This window comes from Centruroides vittatus, unplaced genomic scaffold, assembly GCF_030686945.1.
Source record: "Centruroides vittatus isolate TY-2023 unplaced genomic scaffold, ASM3068694v2 contig_1924, whole genome shotgun sequence".
Classification (NCBI taxonomy): domain Eukaryota; kingdom Metazoa; phylum Arthropoda; class Arachnida; order Scorpiones; family Buthidae; genus Centruroides; species Centruroides vittatus.
Genome location: NW_027121182.1, coordinates 184,683 through 211,076, shown reverse-complemented (window position 1 = coordinate 211,076; position 26,394 = coordinate 184,683). Strand labels below are relative to the sequence as shown.

Here is a 26,394-nt window from a genome sequence, read left to right as displayed (position 1 = left end):
CTTTCCCACCTTATATTACTTACGGATTTCAATGTTAAACCGGTGATATTATGATTTAGTACGTCTTATCTCTAAGGGGATGCAGAAATAACGTGTACAATTCTAGTAGTGTTAAAAAATTAAGTGTTACTTTGGCAGCATCCAACCAAATTTAATGAATGAGATGCAAAAAGTACAAAAAAGCTCTAGAATTTATTTTCCTTAAATTTACGATTTACGCATCGGTTGACATAAAAGTTTCTTTCCACTTCTTTCCCAAGACTACAGATATTCGAGTACAAAGTAACCGGTTTCGACTTATTTCTACTTAAGAAGTAGTTAAATAATTAAGCGATTAGGGAATTAGAAACATAATTAAAACCCTGATGAAATAGCCGAAATTTTACTTAAACAGAAGCTTAACCGAACCAATATCTAACCAATATCTTCATAATATTAGATGTAATAAAGACAGAAATTTTTCCAGTTTAATGACAGTGACCGAAAACTTGTAAATTTTGAAAATTTTCGTGAATACTTGGTCCTAAAACGAATTAGTTAGAAAACGAACGATAAACAATCTGTTAAGTCAACATATTTAGATTTTTACAGCTACAGTGAGAAATGTTTAAAATCTACAACAACCCGGTCGCGTGCTTTGAGATATACTAGTGATGCGACAAAAGAAAAATTTGACATTGACCGGTATCGGCACCTTTGGGATTTGGCACGCACACACCTACCTGGACCGTCTCCGATTCCATTCATTAGCCACTCGTAGGGAGCTATTTCACTAAGTGGATTGTTTTAACCTTTAAAAAGTAAAGAATATTTTGTTATTTTTATGTACATTTCTTCACAAAGTTATATTTAATTATAAGTTTTTTTAAAAGTATATTCATACAATTGAAGAATTTTTGTACTAGGTATGTATATTCATCACACAAAATGAATATATTTGTATGTATATTCATCACACATTTTACCAAGTAAGTATTTTTTTATAATTTTAATTTTAGCCTTTATATCGTGACTAGTGATTCCATAATTTATTTGAGAAAGTTTTGGCTTAAGACCGTATAACGAAAAAGAAAACATTATTAAAGAGAAAGACCAATGCCTAAATTAAATATAAATACGCCGACAAAAAATTCCGACATTTTGACGATAAAATTTATGACGAATGACGATTCTTTCGTAAAATTGAAGCAATTTGGTAATCAAAGCGGAATAGAATTTAACATTGGTAGACAATATAAAATATATATTGAAAATTATAACGAGATAATTATGATTAATAGATAAATCTAAATTAATAGACGTTTGTGTTTTTTCTCAAAGCGAGAATCGGCATTTAGAGGGCGTAGGGAATTTATTGAATCTAATAACAGAAATAATTATATTGAACTTTCTTATTTATTAAGTACGTCAAATAATCTATTTAAAATACATTCAAAGAAGTATACGGTTATTACTGCCTTATCGAACAAGCGAATACGAACGAGCCTTGACGCGCGATTAATTGATTGCCCCTGTAAGTCGACTTCGTACAGAAACACAGCTTCCCTGTCATCAAATGTCACGGCACGCCACTGATATACATAATTTTTAACATTAATTAAAGGTCTGTACTTTATTGGATTTTTATGCGTTTTTACCCTAATATTGAATTTAGGAATACGATTGTTTCTACTTTTAATTTTTTAAAATTCTTCATCGGTTATCAGATTTCGTTCTTTTATATCTTCCAATTCTTTATTTAAGGCATTTTGCAAACTTTTTCTTGGGTCCTTTTCTAATAAGATATATCCACCTCCTTGTATTAATCCTGTTATAATTTCATTTTTCTTTTCTGAATCTATGATTATCGTTTGTTTTGTTTTATCACCTTGGAGTATTTTTAATTTATTTTCTATTAAAAAATTTTTAACGTTTTATAAATGTATTTTATAATGTGCTTTATCTATCGTTTTGCAAAAATTTATTAAATTGATAAAGAAAAAGAAAGCACCAAAAAAAATGTTCACTGTTGGCAGTACAAAACAAATAGTTTAGCCGTTTGAACATCTGCCAAATTATTTGAGTGCAAATCTCTAAAATATATACAATTTAATCCTTGATGTAATTTATGTATGGTATGGAAAAACATAGGCTGCAGGAAAATAACCTCTCTTTGATTTAATTTTATCTTCCCACCAATTTTGGTCCGATCTATCGAGTACGGTAATAATGTCACCACGACGAAATTCCAGTTCTCCTGGTTCTTCAGGCTGGAAGTCATACATAGCTTGCACTAAATACTCTTTAGGTTGAATATCTTTCAACTTTATATCCTGTGAACGACTTGTATTAAAAATTTATACATTAAAACTTAACATTAAAAAATTATAAGCACAAATTCATAATTTTTTATAACACTTATTTAAATAATTATGATTGATAAAATGTTAAATTATTAAATTGAACAATATATATACAATTACAGTAAAATATGATGTATTATTTAATTTAACATTACCGTCGATAATTTACTAAATATGAAATCATCCAAAATTGGAAATTTTTAACTTACAGCATTCATTCAATCTAGTCATAATAGTGCAAATTTGATTCTGATGTTGAAGAAGTATTTGAAGGTATAATAAAAAAATCTGATGACATTATTATTACAGAACAAAACATGTCAGTTCTGATTTACACTTTTTTCCAAAATTTTGTGCAGAATATGTTTTTTTTTTTTTTTTTTGCAGAATAGATATATATATAATTTGTTTAAATGTAAAAATATATGTATATATATAATTGTTTAAATATAACTATATAATTCAAATGTTTTTTTAATGTTTATTATTTATTTTTTAAATATACATACATATATACATATATATTGAAACAATAAATAATAAACATTAAAAAAAATTCAATTAATAGAACATGAAATATTTCACTTGAAACTGTATTTCACGAATACAATAATCTTATATACTGTAATTATGTTTTCAAGATAAACATCTGCAGCGCCATCTATCGTTTGAAAAATCAGTTATATTAAGTAAGAGTGACCCGTTATCTATCGCAAATAATTTGAATTATTTAGACGTTATTCGGAAAATCATAAATAAACATATTTTCAATAAAAAATTCGATTACATTCTTGAAAAATAACGATAATAAACAATAATTATAATTACGGAGCCAATTCGATGTTTAAATAATTTTAATGTTTTATTATTTCTAAAATATCAACACAGTAATGAATTATATAAATTATAAATTCAGTTTATTTATAAAAAATATTTTAATCTATCTATATTGCGATAAGTGTATAGTGTTGAAACTTCTATTTTGTTTACTCTTATTTATATTATATTGTCACTAATAATATATTATGAATTATATATTTAATTGTGTGATTTATATTATGAGTATGGAGAGAATACGACTGATTGATCATCTGTGCTGGACTGTAATAGCTCACAAAGTCAGGTTGATACTAAGACTCTTATAGATTTACCGTTTCTTGATGTCAACTAGTTTTGTGAATCGAGTATCTAAGATATTATATATATCCTTTTGATGTAGTTTACATAAGGACAAAGACAAATTTTCTATATACCTTTTTATACATCTAAATTGATTTGTTCTCTTGTAATAGAATATTATCCTTCACAAAACCTCTCCTCATCTTATGAGTAATAACTGTGTTTAATAATGTAACTGTTGAGCAATACAATTAAAGAAAGAAATAAAAAATAAGCTTAAAATGAAGTTGTGATATATCAGATGCTGATGCTAGAGAACATTCAGAAAAATTGATTTATCACTATGGACATAAAATAAAATAGAATTGTGATGTTAATACATCTCAATTGAGCTTGATATGTAATAATACTATCTACATAGAGTGATTTTGTGTGAAAATTATCGTTAGACTTATAATATAAATATACATTTGCAATAAGCTTTCCATACAAATACTTAAAATTTTAAAGATGTATACGTATGATATTGTACACAACAGATAAAGAATGAGTGCTATGTCATATAGTGTAGAGAAGTTTGACATAATATATTCCAATATATGTATAAGTGAGAGATTAAAACATTAAAAAAATGGATGAATAGCTATAACAGTGTGGAACGAATAAATATATGTTACATAAAACAATGGAGTATAATATTGGCTAAAACATTAATATCTCATTTTAGAGTCTTTATGAGAACGAATAAATTCCATGACAATAACGCAGGTATAAATAAATTGTGAGAGACATCATGGTTCATGTACAACCTTAATTAGACAGGTATAATAAATTATATGTGACCAATGACTGTAAGGATTTGTTCATTTTCTACATAAATTCATCATCAAAGTGAGATATGATAGTAAAAGTGTGGAGCTGCCTCTCTCATACAAAGATAAAGTATAGATATCTAATGTGAAGTTTAATATCACTCTACTTACACAGATTCTAAAATAAGTTATAAAATATGTAATAAATTATAATTTAATTGTTATATATAGTAATTTTCTTTGTTATACATAAGTATATTATTTTAGACTTATTTATAGTTAATAACGATGAAAGTGATTATTAAAAAAAAAATATTCTAATATAACACAAATTTCACGTAATATAAGTAATAATTCAAAAATTCACACGTAACAGCTTTCACAGGTCAAAGGATTGTTCTCAATCCTAAAATGAATAGTCTATAATATATATTAAATCGCAGAAAGTAGAAAAAGATTATTATTTTAAAAGAATATATATTATAGATAAGTATCATAAATATCATTTTTTATAATTGTATAAATTTTTCACATAGTGTTTTGAAATTTTAAAAATAACAAATACATTCTAATACAATATATATTATTATTTACTGAGTGGATATAGATATATAATATACGAGTGAATTCCATACATTTACAAAATTAGCTTATAATTATGCCATAACAGTGAAACATACGTAGCTCTTTCTCGCCACTTGATTAGTATAAAAATTTGATATAACACAAATTTCACGTAATCAGTAATATGATCAAAAATTCACGTAACAGCTTTCACAGGTCAAAGGATTGTTTCATCTAATATCTTATAATTCGCGAAAATATATAAGTATACAAACATAATATACATGAAAATGTAGAAAACAGAATTCTCCATTTAAATAGCATATAGCCAAACAGAAAATACGAGTTTGAATGATTTTATTGTAATTTGATTGGACATGATTTTACAAGTCGTTAATGTAAACAAAAGAAACAAGCTAATTTTTTTGAAAAAAGTAAAAAATACATGCGAATGACAAATATACCAAACAAAACTGATACTTGCGTATTAGAAATATCTTTTGTCATACTTATATTATAAAAATTTGATTTTATACGAAGTTTTAAAGTAATACAAGTACATTGACCAAAATGGCCTTCAACCTGCCCTGACACTTTCATTGCAGGTTGTAAAACAGCTACCTTTAGGTCGCTACCTTGAAAAAGCGAAAGGAGGATACATAATATATGTTCAATATAGATCCAAGGAGTTGAGACATCCAGATCTAATATCCACATATATGTTATATGTTTAATAAAAATGGAAGCAACTGTAATAAATGTTATCTGTGTGAAATAACTTCAAAACACGTGAATGTTTGTTGCTTCTTCAAGCGAATTACACCATTGATGTGAGAATTTCTTGCGTATTGATCATATAATTTAAAATAATTATACTATTCGCTGAAAATTGAGAATTGTTTCTATTGTGTTTTATATTTATTTACACATTTTAAGAATATAATCTAAAAATTATCACTAAATCTATCGTTTTTAATGCATATATTACTATAAAGTGGAAATTGATAGTATAAGCTCAAACTAGTTTCTCTAAAAATAGTGTACATAATCAACAAGAGATCGAGATCATGTGATTAATGAAAAGTAAATCATTATTGACTTTTTTGTACTACTTAAATTTTCACAATCGTCTTCCGTGGAATGCAACTTACGAGTTTATTATTGTCTCTAGATTCGGAGGCCACGACTTCATGTGCACAGGATGCTTTTTTTAGATACAGCAGAATGTAAAAAATAATTTGTTTTGCATAAGACTCGGAACGATATTATGATATTCTAACTATATAGCTCGCTATTCTAGCAAGAGATATTGAATATTTAGGCTCTAAAAGGCTGATGTCATTTGTGTCGACAAAATTGTATAATATTCGCTATGAAGACCAGCATATGAATGGAGTATTAGCATATGTTCGCATGTCAGTAGAGTCAATTTTTTCTACTGCAAAATTATATGTGATTGAGCATTTTAGACTCTGATAATATTTGCAGATTTGTTAATAACGGGACATTCTTAAATGAAATATATTATATTGAATGAGCCACTCATATCAGTAATAGAACTATCAGAGACAATTAAAGAGACAGTATATATTCGAGAACGGTACTACAGACGATAGACGTTTTTGTATTAGTGTGTTGCTCTCGAGTTTGTTTCTCTAAGAATATCTCATGAACCATAGGAAATTGTTTGCAAATTTACTATACATAACATTTTTATAGACCACTAAAACAGAAAGGAGAGATATGAAAGGTCCAAGTTTTGTTCAAAAAATAAAAAGAATTATGAATAGTTGAGGAGGTAAGATAGTATTCCGGCCTAACAAGCCTCATGATTTCCGAATTAATGTGAGGAGCCAATAATTATGTCAGTGCGTGATTGTAGATTATATTTAGATCAACGCACGATATGCGTGCTGCACATAATGTAGCAGTATTATCTCGCGCACTACATTGTGTCAATACTAGCATAATTGCGACTTCACAGTACTTTGTGCTTTCAGCACTCCATTCTCAAGCATTTTTTATATGAATTTCTCCAGTTTACTTTAAAATAGATGTATTTTATATTGTGTCATATTATGCTATATATTATAGATTTTATATTAAAGTGTGTTATCACTACCTCTTAGCATTAATGTATAACTATGCTCTAGCATAGTAAATTCTGTCTATACCCATGTTGTGGGTGGCTCAAATTAATTATATTTCACTATGTAAGTGTATAAGACGTTCACATGTGTTAAATAGCCATGCAATCATGAATTTCGGAATTAACGTGAGGAAAAACAGTTTATTATATATAGATGTTAGTATGTGTCAAACTATTGTCAACGCATTATAACTTGTTATTAGAGAGTGTATTGCTCTATAACTTTCACTAATAATCTGAATATCTTTAAACTGTGTTAAATTAAGCACTACACTCTATTAAACTCATCTCTATTATATTTATTCTGGACGACTGTTATCTTGTATAATAGGTAGTGACACTAATATAAGAAACAAATACCCTAGTTACCAGATACTTGTGGTGAGATAAGCGCAGTTTATAACTATCACTCTCCTAACCACATAGTGTGAGTGTGAATATCAAAATAATTAATATTATAACTGGAGGTGGTTAAATCTTATGATATAGATATGATATATTATTGTCGAGACATATTTCATAGTTGCTAAAATTAGAGAGTCTTGTTTTTTTTTTGTGTACTATGTCAATTACTTTTCATATTATTATATGGAGACACAGATGAGATGTATCAAACTGTCTCATATGCTCATATTATGTTATATTAAATGAGAAATTGCTAGACGAGTTGTCGTTCCGCTCTCACGTGAGATCACTTATTCAATATACTAATAATATAATATATCGTTACTCGTTCTTCATGCGAAATAGATAAAACTAATTCTTCTTATATATTATATAACGCAAGTTTTGAATGTTCCAATAGTAGATAAGATGGCTACGTTTTAGTCAAAAATCATGTTAAAGAATACAGGAGTGCCTATGGAATTCCGCCGAGCTATTTCGGAGAGAGAGATTTAATAAATGTATCTCGCCGAATGAGCGAACATAATTAGAAAAACATCAGAAGTTCTTACTACAACACTACCATAAAGACATAAAAGCAGGACATTGAAGGCGACTACTACATTTCTTACCACCACGGAGTTTATGCTTCAAATAAGTATCACATATATTAATTACAATTGTGGTTGCTAATGAAGAAGGCCCGTCAATTCGGAGGGCCCGGCTTTCCAGATCACATAAAATCTATTTGTTCTTTTTACATATAAGAGGAGATTATCATATAATCACTTAAAAGCATAATATCTATAATATTATGAGCCTAGGAACAGACGTTTATGCTCATAATCAAGGCGAAACTAAGAAGATCAGACCACTAAATCAATACAACTCTTCTCAACGTGCATACGATTTTTTGTCATAAGTGTATTCTATCGACAATTAGATATAATCACAAAACCGAAATGAGTTTATAATATATTTCGAAACAGGCTGATTAATCGAGCTACGATGTATATACAGTAAGAATCGCCAATAATTATTCGCTGTGAGAGAATCATACAATATTATTACATCACATGCTGCTCATCTCAGTCTTGACGGAGCTCTAAAAAAGAACTACATCAAATGTATATGCTTGTATTCAAGAGCCCTTAGTGAGTCAAATATAATAAGAGTGCGCGTAGCTACTCATTAGCACTTCTAATCTTTCAGTGCGAAAGTAGAAATTCATAAGAAATTGCAGTACGCAATAATAGGCCCGAAACACGAATCAAATGAGCAGACTAAATTGTGTGCCACTATAGTGTCTGTGAGCTGATGTAGCATTAATATATAAACCGTTCATGGAGAACCATAATGATTTTTGTTGTTGTATCAACTATACTATATATGAGGAAAAAATAGTAGAGCGATAAGAATGAGGCATAGACATCATTACCAGAGTAGAGAGTAGCTGGTATAGACTTCTCCATGGCAAGAAATTAAACTGATACAATGCACATGAACGAGTGACAGAACGCAAGCTAAATAGTGCTTATGTAGAAGGTATCCAAGAAATTTAGTCTCCTTCGTGAGAGAGTAAAGAGTCTATCGCTGTATCGTTAGGCCGATTGAGACGAAGAGAGACTGTCAAGCTTCGACTACGTGACTTTCAATTATGGGTAGACTCGAGCATGATACTCTCGAGGAGAGGGACGTCTACCTATTTATGCTTTTTAGAAAAACCAAGGACCTCGACAAGATTACTAGGATGGTCATAGTCAAGCACGTAATTAACCCTACATCAGAGACGTCAGTTCAAGATACACACAGAGGCAAAGAACAAGGATTCAGTCAGATGAATGGCATGATATGACGAGATAATGTCACAATCATAGTTATTCGAACAGTGAACCAAATAAAGAACTCTTGAGAGCATTAAATGTGATGTGTCTCCTTGAGCCAAAAAGTATTGAATATATGAGATTATACATCGATTCATTAGTGTATTATCTTAATTTCCAATTAAATAAAATATGTGAGGTAAACCTAGGGCAATGGCCAACGCATGCCTTGGACGAGGATGTGCAGGTGAAACATTAAATCTCACATAGGAGTCATTTCATATCTCATTAGCGTAGTCACAAAATCATGAGAACAACAGGCATATCTTAATGCGATCCTCTATGCAATACCTATATAAGTACCACTGAAAATGCTGGAATCTACCAGGCAAAATCAAACAAGGTTTCTCACTCAGAGAGAGTAAACATCAACTTATGTCTCTTCAAGCTTAAGGGAGACAAAGTAAAGTGCGGACCTATGAATATTACAGAGACTTGTCATTCGTGACAAAAAACAAGTTATTTTTAGATTATTATTGGCATAATTATACTTTATCCTATGGTACAGCGAAATTAATACTATTATAGAAACATGATAGAACTCAATTTTAGTGAATGTTTGTTTATATATTTAAAATATCAATACTAAATATTCTTTGATCATATATATTTGTGGATTTTTCGTCATGAGTGTGATTTGTTTCTCTCGAGTTAAATATATGATACTTTATACTTGAGGTGAGATAGTTTATAAGCACTTGAGGTATCTCGTTTGAATTGCGAGAGATGTTCGTCTTTGTTGTCTCTTTTGTGTCGCTTGTAGAGTGATCGACAGACAATCTTGAGTCGCCGTAGTGTTAGTCGCATGACCGTGAGTATATCTCTATGTGTATGATCGGTTATTCACTCTATTGTTGCCGAAATATACTTCTTTTGCCTTGTACAATTTAGTATGTCATTATGTGAGTATTATGTCTTGTGTATTTTCATCTATGATACTATTAAAAATAATTTTTCTACATTAAGTTTATTTGAGATTATAATCTCTATGAGATGAATAGCTGTGTTTAATTCTATCAACTTGAATCTTTAAATAGTGTGGGCCTATACCAATTTAATTTTGTTCTAAAATACGTCTCAGAAGGCTTATCCCGGCGCTGACCATCAATACCTTATCATGTACATGCCGATGAGCAAATAAGATATCGGGACATAGAATACAAAAATCAATTATATATTAGCATTATTATTTATATCTAGTTATGATATCTCTGATAAGAATACTGATAAGATTAAGATGCCCCTTTATTTCCATATTCTTATTGAACTTTAGTCTATTAATACGGTTTCTATATTATATGTAACATTAGAAAGTGTGTTACTTCCACCATTAGTTAGGAGTGGAAGCGTATGTTTCTTTGAGTTATGTATTTATATCTTGATTTAATGCTAAGCTCACCAATTGTGAGCATCGATATAAAAATAAATATTTTTCTTAATTATTATTCAATTAAAATTGAAGATATCGATTTTAACTATCACAGTTTTACGCTATACATATACATCTGTCTAGTATTCACGTCCACTGAATAACTATTAACTCTTGACTAAAACTATGGAAAATTTCAATGCACACAGAAACCTATATTCCTCAAAGACAAGAGTGACTATGTGATTTAACTGAACAACTATTTATGTATGGAGAATATATTTTTAATACATGAGTGAGACAATTTCGAGTGGGGTTACAATCTTCTATACTCAGAGTGTCTATATTTTGGATTACGTAAACCTTCTCATAAAATGTGTTTGAAATGTAATTCTATCATAAACTGAGGTTTGTGTGAGAGGAGACATGTGTGGTATATTCATTCATTAATTATTTGATTAACGATATGGTTTCTTAATATATAATGAGAGTGAAGTATCTTATATAAATAATTAATGAAGGAAAACGAACGAATTACTTAAGTCAAAGTTTTTTTGTGGACATACGTCCATTCTACTACACGAGATTAATTCTACAATTATTTATTATAGTATTAACAAGTTACTATTTAGAATGTCGATTTAACTCAGCAAGAATACTCCTGTTAGAAAGATTATTTCAAGATGGTGTGTATATTATTGTTAATATTATTCGGTACTAACCTTTTTTAAGACTATTCCGTTATGAGGTGTTTATGTCACCATTTGCCGAGGCATTTCTAACTGTCCTTCGTTTAGTTTATTTGTGTTTCTTAAGCCCCTTCCCCATTTCCTCCCACACTTCGTCTACCTCCATGCCGTTGTTTAGATTTATTGTGTTGCTTTTATTGACTATTGTAAAGTGTTCTTTGAATTTTCGTAAGTAGTTGTCCTTCTCTCTGTGGATTATTTTTACACTTTTTTTATCGATTGTGCATCCGAATTTGCTGCAGTGATCGGTCCATGGTGATTGGTTATATTTGAGTCTGATTGCTGCTTTATGTTCTTTAATTCTGGTCTTTAGTTGCCTTCCTGTTTCTCCTATGTATATTGCTGGTTTTTTGCATGTGCATTTTATTTCATACATTACTCCTGTTTCGTCTAGTTTGTTTTCATTTTTGATTTCGTTGATGTTGATGCTGTTTTTAATTTTATTTTTTAGTTTGGCTGCTATTATAATACTATTTTTTCTGAAGACTTTTCTGTATTTTTCATATGTGTCTTTAATATAGGGGAAAGACGTATATGTAATATTCTCATTGTTATTCTTGACGTTGAATCTGTTTTTAATAAATTCAGTTGTCCATTTTTTTAATAATCTGTTTGGGTAATCGTTTAGAATAAAAGTATTTATTAGGTCATTTTTTTGTTTTTCTCTCTCTTTAACTTTAGATGTTCTGTTCCATATTTTAGACAATGCTGTTATAAAGTTGTTTTTTTTAATAGTTATGGGGCAATACGATTTGTAGTTAAGGATTTTGTCCACATTGCTGCTTTTTTTGTACGGTTTTATGTTGATGTTGTTTCCTTCTCTGGTTATAGTTGTGTCTAGATAATTTATTGCTTTTTTACTTTCAGTTTCACTTTTAAATTTTATTGTGTTGCTTAGTGTGTTTGCATAGTTGCATATTATATTTTCATTGGTTATTGCTTCGTCGTATATTATTATTATATCATCTACATATCTAGCCATAAAGGTTATCCCATTTGTGTTTGCTAATTTTTTATCTATTTCTGTCATGCATATTTCGGCGAGTTGGCGAGTTTCGGTCCGATTATTGTTTTCATACTAATGCCATTTTTTTGTCTATATATTTTTTTCTTTATTTGGTAGTAATTATTGTAAAAACTGTATTTTATTAGTTCTAGTAGTCAGTTATGTATGTCTATCTTGCGTAGGCTTTCCTCAATGAGTTCCCATTTTATTGATGGGTACATAGAGATTATGTCCAGACTTAATAACCTGTATGTTGGTTTCATTTTAACCGTCATTCGTTTCCTTATTAGTTCGTCGGTGTTCTTTATAGAGTAGGTTGAGTATGGGACTATTTTTAGTTTTTTCTTTATGAACAATTCTAGGTTAGATAATATTGTGTTCTTAAAGTCCACTAGTGGTCTGCATATCTCGCCTGGTTTGTGTGTTTTAAGACAGATTTTAAGTTGTGGTTTTCTAATGTCTTTGTAGTTGAGTATTTGTTTTTTTTTCCCCGGTGTTATTTTTTGTTGTTTGTAGTGTTTCGTAATTTCTTTTTTCATCCATTTTTCAATTTCATCTTTTGGGTCTTCGGTTAGTTCAACAAAGTCATCTGTTTGGACTATTTCTGATTTTTTTTCCCCCATTCTTTATTAACAATGATAATTTTGTTGGTTTTGTCAGCTTTGATTATGTTTAAGTTATTTTCTTTAAATAATTTTTTACTATTGTGCATTTTTTTGAGCAATCTTTTCTTCCTCTATCACTTAGCATTTTTTCACCTAGTTTATTGTTGTTTTCTAGTCTTTTTTTGTCATTTCTTATTTGGTGTTTTAGATTGCTCTTGTCCCCTATTTTTAACTGATTTACTGCTTTATCGATTTCGGACATTATATTAATTGCTTTGTCGCTTAGTGGCATGTTGTATTCCAGACCTAGTTTCAGGATGTTTGTTATTTTCTTAGGTATGCTTTTAGTTGTTTTATTGACTATTAACTTACTTTCTTATCTTCTTTTTTCACTTGGCATTGGGTATCCGAACATTTTTTTTAATTTCCGGTTTTTTCTTTTTTTGTATTTCCAATCAGTAAATTCTTGGGCTGGTTCTGTGTTTCCTTGCAGTCTGCTTATTTGTCGTTTCAATATGAATATCTTTTTTATTTTGAATTTTATTGTGGCTTTTATGATTTGTCTCTCGATCTCCCATATGTCTCTACGTTGTATGTTTGCTGAGATGGATTTGGGTAGGCTTAGCGTATTTGGTGTGGACTCTTCTCTTAGAAAACATTTGAAATATTGTATGCCTATTATGCATCTTGACTGAAGTTTTTTTAAATACTGTAGTTTTGTCTCTTTTTCCATATCACTTATTATAATTATCTTCTATAAGTATTAGACATTAATGGTGCGGTTTTTTGTATATATTGCTTAAGTATCAATTTCCCTTGAAAAAAAATTTTTTTTTCAATAAATTAATTGCTTTAACTTCACAGTTAGTTTAACCGTAGTTATTTCGTCTGTACCGCATTTCATCAGAGACAAAGACTATTGGGTTTTATTCACATCATTCTTTATTTCACTATGCATTTCGGGTGCAATCTTTTTTGTTTATTTTGCGCCCCTCATCAGGTGTTACATTTCTACAATTGGTTGAGAATACATTTGTTACATTAATTATTATAGATGGGTTTCTTAATATATATAAGTTATAAAAGATTATTACAGTTTTTTTGGACTAGTCATAAAGAGTTATTACAATTATTATAATTATTACATTATTTAGATTGATTTAACACAAATTATTATAAGGGATTATTTCAAATTGTATTATTGTTAATATTATTCGGTACTAATTTTTTTTAAGACCATTCCGTTATGAGGTGTTTATGTCACTATCTCCCGAGGCATTTCTAACTGTCCTTCGTTTAGTTTATTTGTGTTTCTTAAGAATATATATATATTTTTCCTCATATATATTATATATAGGGGAGACCGGGGCAACTTCGGCATACGGGGCGAGTTTGTCAATCGCATTTTCTCAGAAACAAAATAAAAGAAGACTCTGGTTAGAGGTTAGGCAGTTGAGTTTTATAGGTGGCTTGTTGAGTGTGGTATTTGTATTGTTCTCCAACAAGCGCAGTTGAATTAACAATTAAGTTGTCTTTTTCATTCAATTTTCTATAATATTTTGCTTCCATTTATATAGAATTGGCATGTTTTGTTATAATTTTATAATAACGAAAGTTACTTTATCTGTTAGAAGGATAAAACTTGAACTTATTTACGTGGCCAGATCATGGCTTAGTACCCTGTTCTCAGGGTTCTACTTAATGTTTCAAAATTATGACTAGTGGGGCAAGATCGGCAACACGATCCGGGGCAAGATCGGCAACACTGCCGATCTTGCTCGGATCGTGTTCTGCTATGGTTTGATTAAATTCTCAAAATACAGCATTTCCTATTGCAGTGCCTTCTACTCCTGCACCGATTCCTTCCTGTTCTGAGCCGTTGCCATCTTCTTCTTCATCTCAAATTACCATGTCTACTGGTAAAAGCAATAGTTGTACAGAAAATAAAACGATATTAAAAGTTTCTGATATATCTCCACTTGCGAAACCCAAACAAACAGTTTCTAATCGGAAACGCGAAACAACAACAGGCAGAAGAAATAACAGGATCCCCATATAAAACCACATTAGAAGCAAAGGAAAAAAATAAAAAATCCGGATCTTGCAGAAGGGCAACGGTTTTAGAGAATTTGGATTCGAAGTTAACTAAAAGGAAGAGGCAAAAAGATCCCAAGGAACCGGAAAATGACGGTAAAAATACTTATTGTATATATTGCAATAAGGAATATGGCATTACTCAGGAGGAGTGGATTATATGCTGTAAATGTAAAATATGGGCTCATGTGGACTGTACGGATGTAGAAAATAAGTATGCTCAATTTATTTGTGATATGTGTAGAGAATAAGAGAATAAACAATATGATTTTTTATTGCTTTTACATTGCTTTAGGATGTTTTCATTTATTTTCTGTTTCATTTTTTTAATTAATTTTTGTTTGCATTATTTATTTATTTATATATATCTTTGAACTTGCATTTCGTTGTAATAATATTAAATAGGTTTTCGGACTTGTATTTCTTTGTTTTAATAGTGAATTCCAACTGATAAATTGTTAATAACACAAATTTATATACCTGCCTATCTTGCCCCATTATTGTTGTTGAAGTTGCCCCTGGTATAGGCGCAACTTCGGCAATTGCTATCTTTTTGTAAAGTTGTTATTATTTTAATTATTTTTATTTCCAAACTTATTTTAACCAGTTCTATAGTAAGTTAACATTCTAGTAGACAATAAACAACGCTTTTATTTCAGTTTACAGCAGTATTTGTTACAAAAAAATTAAATTATTCTTAACATGCCGAAGTTGCCCCGGTCTCCCCTATATTATATATTATATATAAATATATATATATAATTATATTATATTATATATTATTTTATTATATTATATTATTATATTATATATTATTATATATATATATATATTATATTATATATTCCTCCTCATATATATTAAGAAACCCATCTATAATAATAAATGTAACAAATGTATTCTTCACCAATTGTAGAAATGTAACACCTGATGAGGGGCGCGAAATAAACGGAAAAGATTGCACCCAAAATGCATAGTGAAATAAAGAATGATGTGAATAAAACCCAATAGTCTTTGTCTCTGATGAAATGCGGTACAGACGAAATAACTACGGTTAAACTAACTGTGAAGTTAAATCAATTAATTTATTTGAAAAAAAAATTTTTTCAAGGGAAATTGATATTAAATAATTATAGTTTAATGTTCAGCATTAATTAAAGTTACCAAAATGATTAATTTACTGTGTTTTTGTAATTTTTTACTCCTGTTTTTGAGTATTCGGTATTCTGCCGAATAGTGATTTGAATATTCGGTATTCAGCCGAATACCGGATAGTAACCGAATATTCGTTACGTCACTGGAAATTATACTGGAGTTGTAACCGAGGTTCGTTGAGTAGTCGAAGTGGTGCACGGTGTGCTTAAATAATTCTAGAAAATTCTTAACTGCGATTTAACAGAGCAAACTCTACCTAAAATAAAAGTTTCATTTGTATTACAAATTGTTTAGATGACATGTTTGGTAAAAACTAATTTCTGACAACGATAAAGTATGATACAAAAAATTATTCAATGTCTTAATCTACGTAAGAAAATCGCAACTGTTTCTGTTACCGTTTTGTTTCTATAAAAATAAAAAGAAGCTACGTTTTTTTGTTTGAGATTTTCGTATTTGAATTTGTCTTGATTTAGGCTACACGAAAATCACGACCCACGTATAAAATTTCGCGTAGAGCAGACATTGACGATGTGTTCAACGTTAATTCCACAGTTTCGGTCATTCAAAAAATGCCAGCGTTGTTATCTTATGGCAAGACAAAAAATTTGACACGACCAGCCGGTTTGTGAGCCACAAACCCGCAATCAATAAGTAAAGTTTAAAAAATAATTTTCACTCGAAATTGAATTGCATAACTAATTCGATGTGTGAAATGCAGATATTTCATTTTTATGATATATAACTTCTTCCCTGTGACACTAACAAGATCTTATTAGTAAGTCTATTTTGGACTTTGCCGGGAACATAATACGGAGACGGTTGGTAAGAAATGGTGCCCGTCATAACCAGATAGACAATCCCCGAAAAATTTTCGAATATTTTTTACCCCATCAAATTCGCCACGGGTGCCTCAAAAATAGGCTGCTGCTTTCATCGTTCGGCCATCCAGTGGTCTCTAATTCTTGAACGACTTTTAAAAACAATTTAGATCATTTTCACTTAAATATATAATTTGCATTATCATGTAATGTAATTAAAGAAATAAAATGTTTTATTGGTTTTGTCGAAACCGTGTAACGACTTACTGAATTTACGGACACTTGGCTAATAAGTTACCATCAACTTTTTAATCCGTAACCTTTATTTATAGAGACGCATTTCAGGCTTTTGTCCCTCTGCAGTCTGTTACATAATAAACATATGTATGAGTTTCTCATAATACATAATATGTTTCTATGGTAATTAGAATAAACCGACCATAACAATCTAGATAACATACATGTGACGATCAAATCCCCCGTTTTAGAGTTACATTTATTCTATAGATTTAGTTTTTTATAGGTGTTTTCCTCGTAGATAGACTGTATCTGGTGGACATCTGTCCAGCGCCTTTTACACTACGTCTTCCCACCTACCTTCATCTTCCCTGCTAACTTGACTGCTTTCCCCGTTTGCATCGAAACGTGCGACTTCTCTCCCAGAATGCTGCACACAGCCACGCCTACAACTGTATAAATATTTACCTTGAAATATTCTATTTTAATAGTTGTATCCAGTTTTTATGAATTTCTATTCTTAGGTTCTTGTTTTGTCTGTAGTAATTTCGAAGTTTTCTTTAAATTTTGTTTTGTACCAATTTTTTTTTTCTGTGTAATCTTACAACATTAGTTTTATCCATGTTGCAGTTATAAGTTGTGCAGTGTTCGTGAAAAACAGAGTTGATTCTATTATATTTTACATCAGCGATGTGTTCTTTGTATCTTGTTTTCAATTTTCGTTTTGTTTCTCCAATGTATGCTTTCGGTGGTTCGCTTGTGCAAAGTATTTTGTGAACGACGTCAGTAGTGTTGTATTTATCTGGTTGTCTATTTACACCAGGATTAGCCTGTCGGATTCCTTTTGTAAGTTTCTATAAGTTGGTGCTAGTTTTATATTTATTTGATCGAAACTTTTATTCATCTGTTCAGAGAATCCACGAATGTAGGGAAGGGATATGTATCTAACTTTGCTTTTATCTTTGTTTTGTTTATTTTTCAGCCTTTTATTGTAGACTTCACTTTCCAAGTTTTTTATTATTCGTTGGGGATAGCTGTTTAATAGCAATTAAATTCGTAGTTCGTTAAGATGTTTTTGTGAGAACCCAAACGAGGTTCGATATGGCATAAAATGCACAATTCTTTTGTGTACAAATAACGATGAATTATATGAGAAAAAGAGAGAAATATTGATCAAAACAACGTGACGCAAAATGTAAACTACGAGTTTCCGGACAACGCCAACATGTGATAAACGACTTGTTAATGTTAAACGAAGGTAAAACTCTGACACACGCGCTCATAAATAGGTATATGTTTGACTCAAGTACTCATAAATAAATCAACTTAAAAAAAGAATTTCAGAAAAAGGGAAAAATTTGAAGATTAAAAAATATCGCATGATCATTAAAATTCCAAAATGACATCATTTACAAACAACGGATCAAATTATAAGTGCATGTGTTGTGGTTGTATCAACAATCTCCGAGCATAGTCGACAAAGGGTGTCAAATAGACACCTCGAATCGGAACTTTTCCCGCGACCCGAGATGGTCTCGTTGTGCGCTTAGGAACAAAGGGGAGACCAATCGTGTAGCGAAAAACGGGACAAGGAACCAATCCGAAAGGTGGATAGTGCACGAGAAAAACGTAAAAAAACTGGGACTTCAAGGTCGAAAGAAAGTCTCCTCCGAAATAAGAACCTTCGCCTCTGGATCAAGCTCACCGTGTGCTTCATAGTGTATTGTGCCATCGCCCGAGACATCTCTGTGTATCTCCGATCATCCCCAACACTCAGCGATCCTTCTCGTCCGCTCGGGACTGGACTACGACCAATCAACCGAACTCTCACGTTTCGGAAGAACGCCGAAGTTTGAAACTGTCTAATATCGATGTAAGCATGAATTAGACCAAATAAACGGTTTTCGAGTGAAAACACTTGTTTTCATTTGCCTCCTTCGCAACCGCCCACATACACGGTTTCCCTAAAGCCCTGGTCACACTATGCGATTTCCAGCCGCGCAGGCGACTGCAATCCGAACAAGCGCGAGTCGCGCGCGTCTTCTCGTGGTCACACATTGTTCGTTGACGTTGCAACTCGGAACACGTGACCCTATAATAAACCAATAAAATTACGGTTGCTTGTTTTTGTCTACTTTCGTGAGTTTACCGACAATTAACGTTTTACTTCAGAGTATTTACGGAATTTTAGCTACTTTTCTTATTAAAAATAGCAAGCAGTTCCTTTTCTGGAATGAATAAAAGAAAAAAGGCGATAATTTTGTTAGAACTGGAGAGAATATACGAAGAGAAAAATAAGAAAAAACGTTCATGCTGGGTTAAAACTTGGCGAAATAAAAATCAACGGGCTAAACAATCGTGCTTTCACCAGCTAGATGAACGAATTAAGGCTTTCGGATGCCGAAGGTTATAGGGGATATATCCGTATGAATATAATTTATAATTATACATAATTTAGGCAAAACGTTTCGTAGTTTGGCAAACCAATTTAGAGTGGCCCATAATTCGATATCAGTCATTATCCCAGAAGTTTTGGATGCTGTTTATCGAACGTATAAAAGTAAATATCTGAGGATAGGTGTTGTTTAGAGGAAAGCTTGAATAATTTAATTCATTTCTAATCGATGTATTTTTTTCTTTTATGTAAGCATTTATTTTATTCAACTGTATATTATTAAAAGTAATCAACTTTTTTAAAATAAATTTAACAATAAGTTTTAAAAATTCAGATTTGATTTATATCAAATATAGCATTTAAATGTACTGAACCTGAGTTAATACAAATGTTATAATCAAGATATGTTGACAAATATACAACACAAAATATGACGTGGCACAAAGACGTTTTCCGATTGGATGCGCGTTTGCAACCGTCGCGCGTAGAACAAACTTTTTGTTTTCTAGTTGCGGTTGCAGTCGCGCCGGTTTTCGAGGGGGATTACTACTTAACGATAACAGCCGTCGCGGTTGCAGTTGCCCGAGCGGCTGGGAATCGCATAGTGTGAACCAGGGCTTTAGGCTTATTCTGACGCGGAATTAATTGTAACCCCCTTTAAAGTCGGCAAATCTTACATTGTTTGTTCTTCTGCAATGAGCTAGTTCTGTTTACGACTTTTTCATACTCCATATTGAAAATGCTTTTTTTATGTACTGTGGGATGTTTGAATTGTAGTTGATCACCTTATTAATTTCGCATGGCTTTGTATATGGCTGGAATTCAATTCTCTTTGCTTTTCTGGTTAATTGAATGTCTAGGTAGTATATTTTTATGTTTGTCTCATTTTCAACATTATATCTAATATTATCAGTCAATTTGTTTTTTTTTCTGTTACTTTTAATTTCATTATGTTTTAGTAATATAGTATAATTATGTCATCCACATATTGTTTATAAAACTTTATGCCTGTGATGTTATCGGTAGCTAGATTTATATCTACCATAACAAGTTCTGCTAGTTTCGGGCCTACAAGTGATTCCATGCTTATGCCTGTTTGTTTGTGCATAGAACTTATTGTTAATTTCAAAATAATTATTTTTATATACGAATTCTATTAAATTAATTTCTTGTTTTTTGCTTCATTCTCTTTTAGTGTACTTTCTATTAGGTTCCAGGTTATCGAAAAGTAGATATTTACTACATCTAGGCTTGCAAGTTTGTAATTTTTGTTTATCTTTATATTTTTCATGTCGGGTATAAGTTCATTCGTGTGTTTGTCTCTAGACATTAAATTAACCAGAAAGGCATAGAAAAATGAATTTGAACCATATACAAGCCAATGCGAGATTAATAAGGTAATCAACAACAATTCAAACATCCTACAGTACATAAAAGAAAACATATTCAACATAGAATATGAAAAAATCGTAAACGGAACAGACTAATTTCAGAAGAACAAAAAACATCTTAGCGAACTACGAACTTAATTTCTAGTAAATGGCTATCCACAACGAATAAAAAAAACTGCGAAAGTGAAGTCTACAATAAAAGGCAGAAAAATAAACAAAACAAAGATAAAAGCAGAGTTAGATACTAATCCCTTCCCTACATTCGTGGATTCTCTGAACAGATGAATAAAAGTTTCGATCAAATAAATATAAAACTAGCACCAACTTATAGAAACTTACAAAAGGAATCCGACAGGCTAAACCTGGTGTAAATAGACAACCAGATAAATACAACACTACTGACGTCGTTCACAAAATACTTTGCACAAGCGAACCACCGAAAGCATACATTGGAGAAACAAAACGAAAATTGAAAACAAGATAAAAAAAACCGTCGCGAGTATTTGCGAGTATTATATTTTACATCGCTGGTGTAAAATATAATAGAATCAACTCTGTTTTTCACGAACACTGCACAACTCATAACTGCAACATGGATAAAACTGATGTTGTAATAATACACAGGGAAAAAAATTGGTACAAAACAAAATTTAAAAAGAGCTTCGAAATTACTACAGACAAAAGACGAACCCAAAGCATAGAAATCCATAAAAACTGGATACAACTATTAAAATAGAATATCTCAAGGAGAATATTTATACAGTTGTAGGCATAGGCAATTCTGGGAGAGAAGTAGCACGTTGCGAGACAAACGGGGGTAGTAGTCAAGTTAGCAGAGAGGTTTAAGGTAGGCGAGGAAACGTAGTGCGGAAGGTTCAGGACAGATGTCCACCAGATACAGTCTATCTACGAGGAAAACACCTTAAATAAACTAGATGTATAGAATAAATGTAACCATGAAACGGGAATTTGATCGTCACATGTATGTTATCCGGATTGTTATGGTCGGTTTTTTCTAATTATCATATAGAAATATTATGTATTATGAGAAACTCATACATATGATTATTATGTAACAGACTGAAGAGAGGCGTAAGCCCAAAACGATTCTTTATAAGTAAAGGTTAAGAATTTAAAAGGTGTTGATAAATTATTTGTCAAGTTTCTACAAGTTCACCAAATCGAGACATTGAGCCTTGCAAAAAATGAAATGTTGTCGATGAGTAAAAAGGAAACTCGCATTTTTCAATTATAAATTACATTTAATTCACACATTATAAGTCTGATACTTTACAGTTACAATACGGTATGTTAATTATAATACGGGTAATTCTACTGATAGGTGTAATTTTGTAATTATAAATTACATAAATGAGAAAATTATGAAGACCTCGAATTGCATTAAAGAAGGTATGGATTTTTCTCTCTGTGTGAATATCAGCTGTTCTGTAACTCAATTCTAAACTTAAAATTTATTCTTAGTTGGTACTAGATAGAACAAACGTGTTTACTTTCATCTATTAAAATATAGAATATGTAAATTAAAACCAATTACAACAATTTCTTACATCGTTATTTGAGTAAATTACTGAAATTTGTGTAAGCGCGATTTGTGTTTGAGAGTCATAAGAAATTAGAAAACACGGTTTCAGACAATTGAAAACAAATTACATAAATTGAAACGGCGAATTTCCTCACGAAAAATCATCAACAAAGGTCATCAAGAAAAGCCATCACCGAAAGCAAAAATGCACACAACTCAGCAACAACACTCCATATATACAAAGGGATACAAGTTGACCGAGAAGGGGCATCACCCGAAATGTGTATTAATAATCGTATCAACTAAATAAAGATGGAAAAACACCAAGTGTTTAAATAGTAGCACGATTTGCGTTTGATAATTATCATAAATTAATGAAATTTATGGATAATATTGTCAATGTAATTCTGCAGTTGACTGATGTTGGAAAAACTTCACTACATTATTTTTAGTTTACTTTTCTCTGTTTCACATCAATTTAAAATTTAAAAAGTTAGGTGTGAAAATACACGACGAGCTGAGCAAATGAGTTGAAGAATATATATAACGAAACAAAATACAATCTGCCAAGAAGAGATCCTTTCCAGGAGAACTTTCCAATGGAAACTGGTCTGTATTCGAGTTTCAGACACTACTCGTGAATGTGCTACATATTTCCAATATTTCACATTAGAAGATATTTTTGTGTACTTGACAAATGAACTTTAAAAATATAACTGGATAAATCGCAAAGAGTATGAATGCATTTAGCACCCATTCTATATAGTTCTGCAAGGTTGGCTAGTGGTATTCGCTTCATTAACAAATGTATTTTTGATTCAGAAACCATAAGCAGAACATTTATGCGTATGGTATTTTTGTATTTCCAATTCTCTTTCTTTTTTCAACGCTTACGATAAACTTAAATTGAAGATAAGTTTTTAGAATTTAAATATGCTTTTTTATTCATTTTAAAAAATGACCCACAAAAAGGCAAAATGTGCTGTTCTAAAGCGATTTATTGCAACCGAGTAAATATCCGCTCGAACAATGGCGGATTGCTTGCAAAAAGCGTTCAGATAGCGACGTCACGTAAGACTACTTTAGCCATACGCTTTATTATAGCATCTGCAGCATTGATGTTCGCCGAATGCCTCTACATATGTAAAGTTTGTAAAGATTGATGCCGTGCAGGTAAATCTCAAGTTGCTGCAACGTATAACTCAACGTTTCAATTTCAGCAACTTTTCAAGAATTATTTCAGTGAGGAAACAAGCAAAGGACAAAGTGTAGCCTATAACGAGGATTCCAAGTGCACCGTATAAATCTGCCACGGATAAAGGTTTCACCGCATTTTCAAAACTGGGAACATTAACATCTTTTCAAACTTCAAAAATTTTTGGCTCAAATATTCTTCGTATTATAGAAATAAACATTCATTACGCATTCATAACGAAAATATGTTTTTCGCTTTCTTTAATGAAAAGTCTTGCGTGTTTTTGCTACAAAAAAGTAAAACAAATCTCATTAATTAATATTCTTTGAAAATCGAAATTTTTACAACTTAGTTTCATTCTAACCACCTTTCATTCTTTTATTTCTTAACGTTATTTAGACATGCGTAGAGCCGCTCCACTGAACAAAAACGAACAAAACTCGGTACACACGCAACGCAGTTTGTGGGGAATGGATTTAAAAATATAAAAATTTAGTTGAAATTTTTATTACTAAGGAAAATGTGGCGCTGCAAGGATGACAGTTTTAAAACAAGTGGATAATATCTTACTACAAGAATGACCTTAGTTTCAACTGTCAAATATTACTTTCCAGAAGGAATATGAAGGCACCTCCTGCTTTGCTGTTCTTCACCACCGATGATATGTGCATACTCTCCGCTTAGTACGACCTTTTAAATAAATTCACGGCCATAAATATACGCTTTCGATCGAACACTGCCACATTTTCCTGATGGTGATAATTCCAATTAATTTTCACACCTAATCGTCTTCCTCGTTATCGAAATTGCATGCGTACCGTGTTTCATTCAATTCGGTTCAATAGGGTCTGAGAAGTATCGGTTTAATTTTAACCATCCTGTAGTTTTATCTTGACCTCAGAAAGGTAAAACGTGACCAAAATAAAATGTTCAGTTTGTTTACAACATAGAATTGGCGCAATTCGAATGATTTCAACTTAAAAATTTTATAACTTTACGTTAAAAATTGAAATCTGTTGATAATTACATTTAGTCGTTTTAAAATTTCTGGTAAAGAAACCACTTAATATAAGACAAGACACCTTTTTAAATAATTTCTAATCAAATAATATTCAATTGCACTAGATACGTAATAGAATACTTAAAATGAAAATAATTATTTTCCTGTGTGAGCACCAGAAATCACCAATAAAAATAATTACTTAAATATATAAAACGATTTTATTTATGCAAAACTAATATATTCTGTATTTCCTCTTTTCATCAGTAAGAATGTTATTCGAACTTAGAAATCGCCGTGAAACATTCAACGAGAAGTTTGCCAAAGTCACAGTTTTGATCATAAACAATACCTTAGTGATTTAAAAAATTAAATATATAATTTATCTTAATGTCTAAACAGTAGAAAATAAATATAATACGAGCAATTATTATATTTATTGTGACGTGGTCACAATACCGGACTGCAATTTTTAATCATATTTGAAAAATTTATTTAACTTAAAATATATGCTTTCCACCCCAAATTAGTAGTGTCTTTCTCCTGTACATAATACTTTTCCTGTTAGCAACACTCATTACATTATTTATTTCACCCCTTACAGGGAAAAACTTTAAGTAAAATAACGCGATTTTGCATCGGAATTTCGTATACAGTAAATCGGGGCCTCCTGCGCAACGGTTTCCATATCTCGTCTCGGATTTGATCTATCTAACTCCATTCTCGAGATTAAGGAAAGTCAGACAGACCGACAACAGTGGGAATTTATAGGTCAACAATTTTTTTAAATTGTAGCCTAATGAATTTATATCAGTCAAAATAAACAATGTAAACATGAAACAGTAGAACATTTAAATGTACTATTTACCTTTAAGAATATACTTAAGTATTGATGCGAAATCAGTACACATGTATATTCTCCTCTTTTAATAGCTTCTGCTAATTCGTCGAATGTTTTCGGAACCGGTTCGTCAGTCTGTACGGCCATAAATGACGTCAATATTCCGGCGTAACCCCAGATCAAGACTGCTGTCATGAGCAACCAGATGCCAAATGCTATTCTAGAAGATGAACGATTCACGTTGCTGTTGTCGACTCCTGAAAATTAACGCCAAAGATTATAATTCACTATTATAAATTAGAGAACAGCGTATATTGTGTAGATTTACCTTGATACATTAACGTCGTCATCAGATACCAGTACGTTCTCCCTAAAGTCCAAGGTTCCCCTTTATTGTCTTTAATGAATTTCCGGAATATTAATCCAAAGACTGTAATGGTGACGATCAAGGCCAACCAAACCTTTCATGGAACAATAAAGAAAAGTAAATTATACGTTTTAAAGGAAATAATTTTTCCACCCGATTTAAGAATTTCTAGATGACTTATCAAGAAATTTTTACCTGTTTTGTGAACGGGTTCAGAACTGTTTGCCAAGTGAGTTTCTTTTTGTGCCGTTTCATATAGAAATGAATTGGTTCGACATCTCGACACTGTTGACATTTCCACATGATGAAATAACTTGTGAGATAGTGCAATAGGATCTGTCATAATATCTGCAAACTACATTGTGACAAAATA

The 26,394-nt window shown here is 31.0% G+C and overlaps 1 protein-coding gene across 1 annotated transcript; it reads right to left on the bottom strand.

The window, feature by feature from the left end:
- Positions 1 to 1,682: 1,682 nt before the first annotated feature.
- Positions 1,683 to 26,394, bottom strand: LOC136970350 (uncharacterized). The gene is made up of 5 exons (XM_067264780.1): positions 26,217 to 26,394; positions 25,983 to 26,115; positions 25,682 to 25,911; positions 2,147 to 2,312; positions 1,683 to 1,891 (listed from the first exon to the last, which is right to left on the bottom strand). Exons 1-5 carry the CDS (start codon positions 26,322 to 26,324, stop codon positions 1,683 to 1,685), a joined length of 846 nt encoding a protein of 281 aa, XP_067120881.1. The 5' UTR covers positions 26,325 to 26,394.

Excerpts from the sequence above, each read along its gene's own strand:
- LOC136970350 (XM_067264780.1), bottom strand. The coding sequence starts at position 26,324 with ATGTGGAAATGTCAACAGTGTCGAGATGTCGAACCAATTCATTTCTAT. Across the intron at positions 25,912-25,982 it reads GACGACGTTAATGTATCAAG|GAGTCGACAACAGCAACGTG; the intron begins GTAAATCTACAC and ends GTTAATTTTCAG. Across the intron at positions 2,313-25,681 it reads ACTTAAGTATATTCTTAAAG|GATATAAAGTTGAAAGATAT; the intron begins GTAAATAGTACA and ends AGTCGTTCACAG.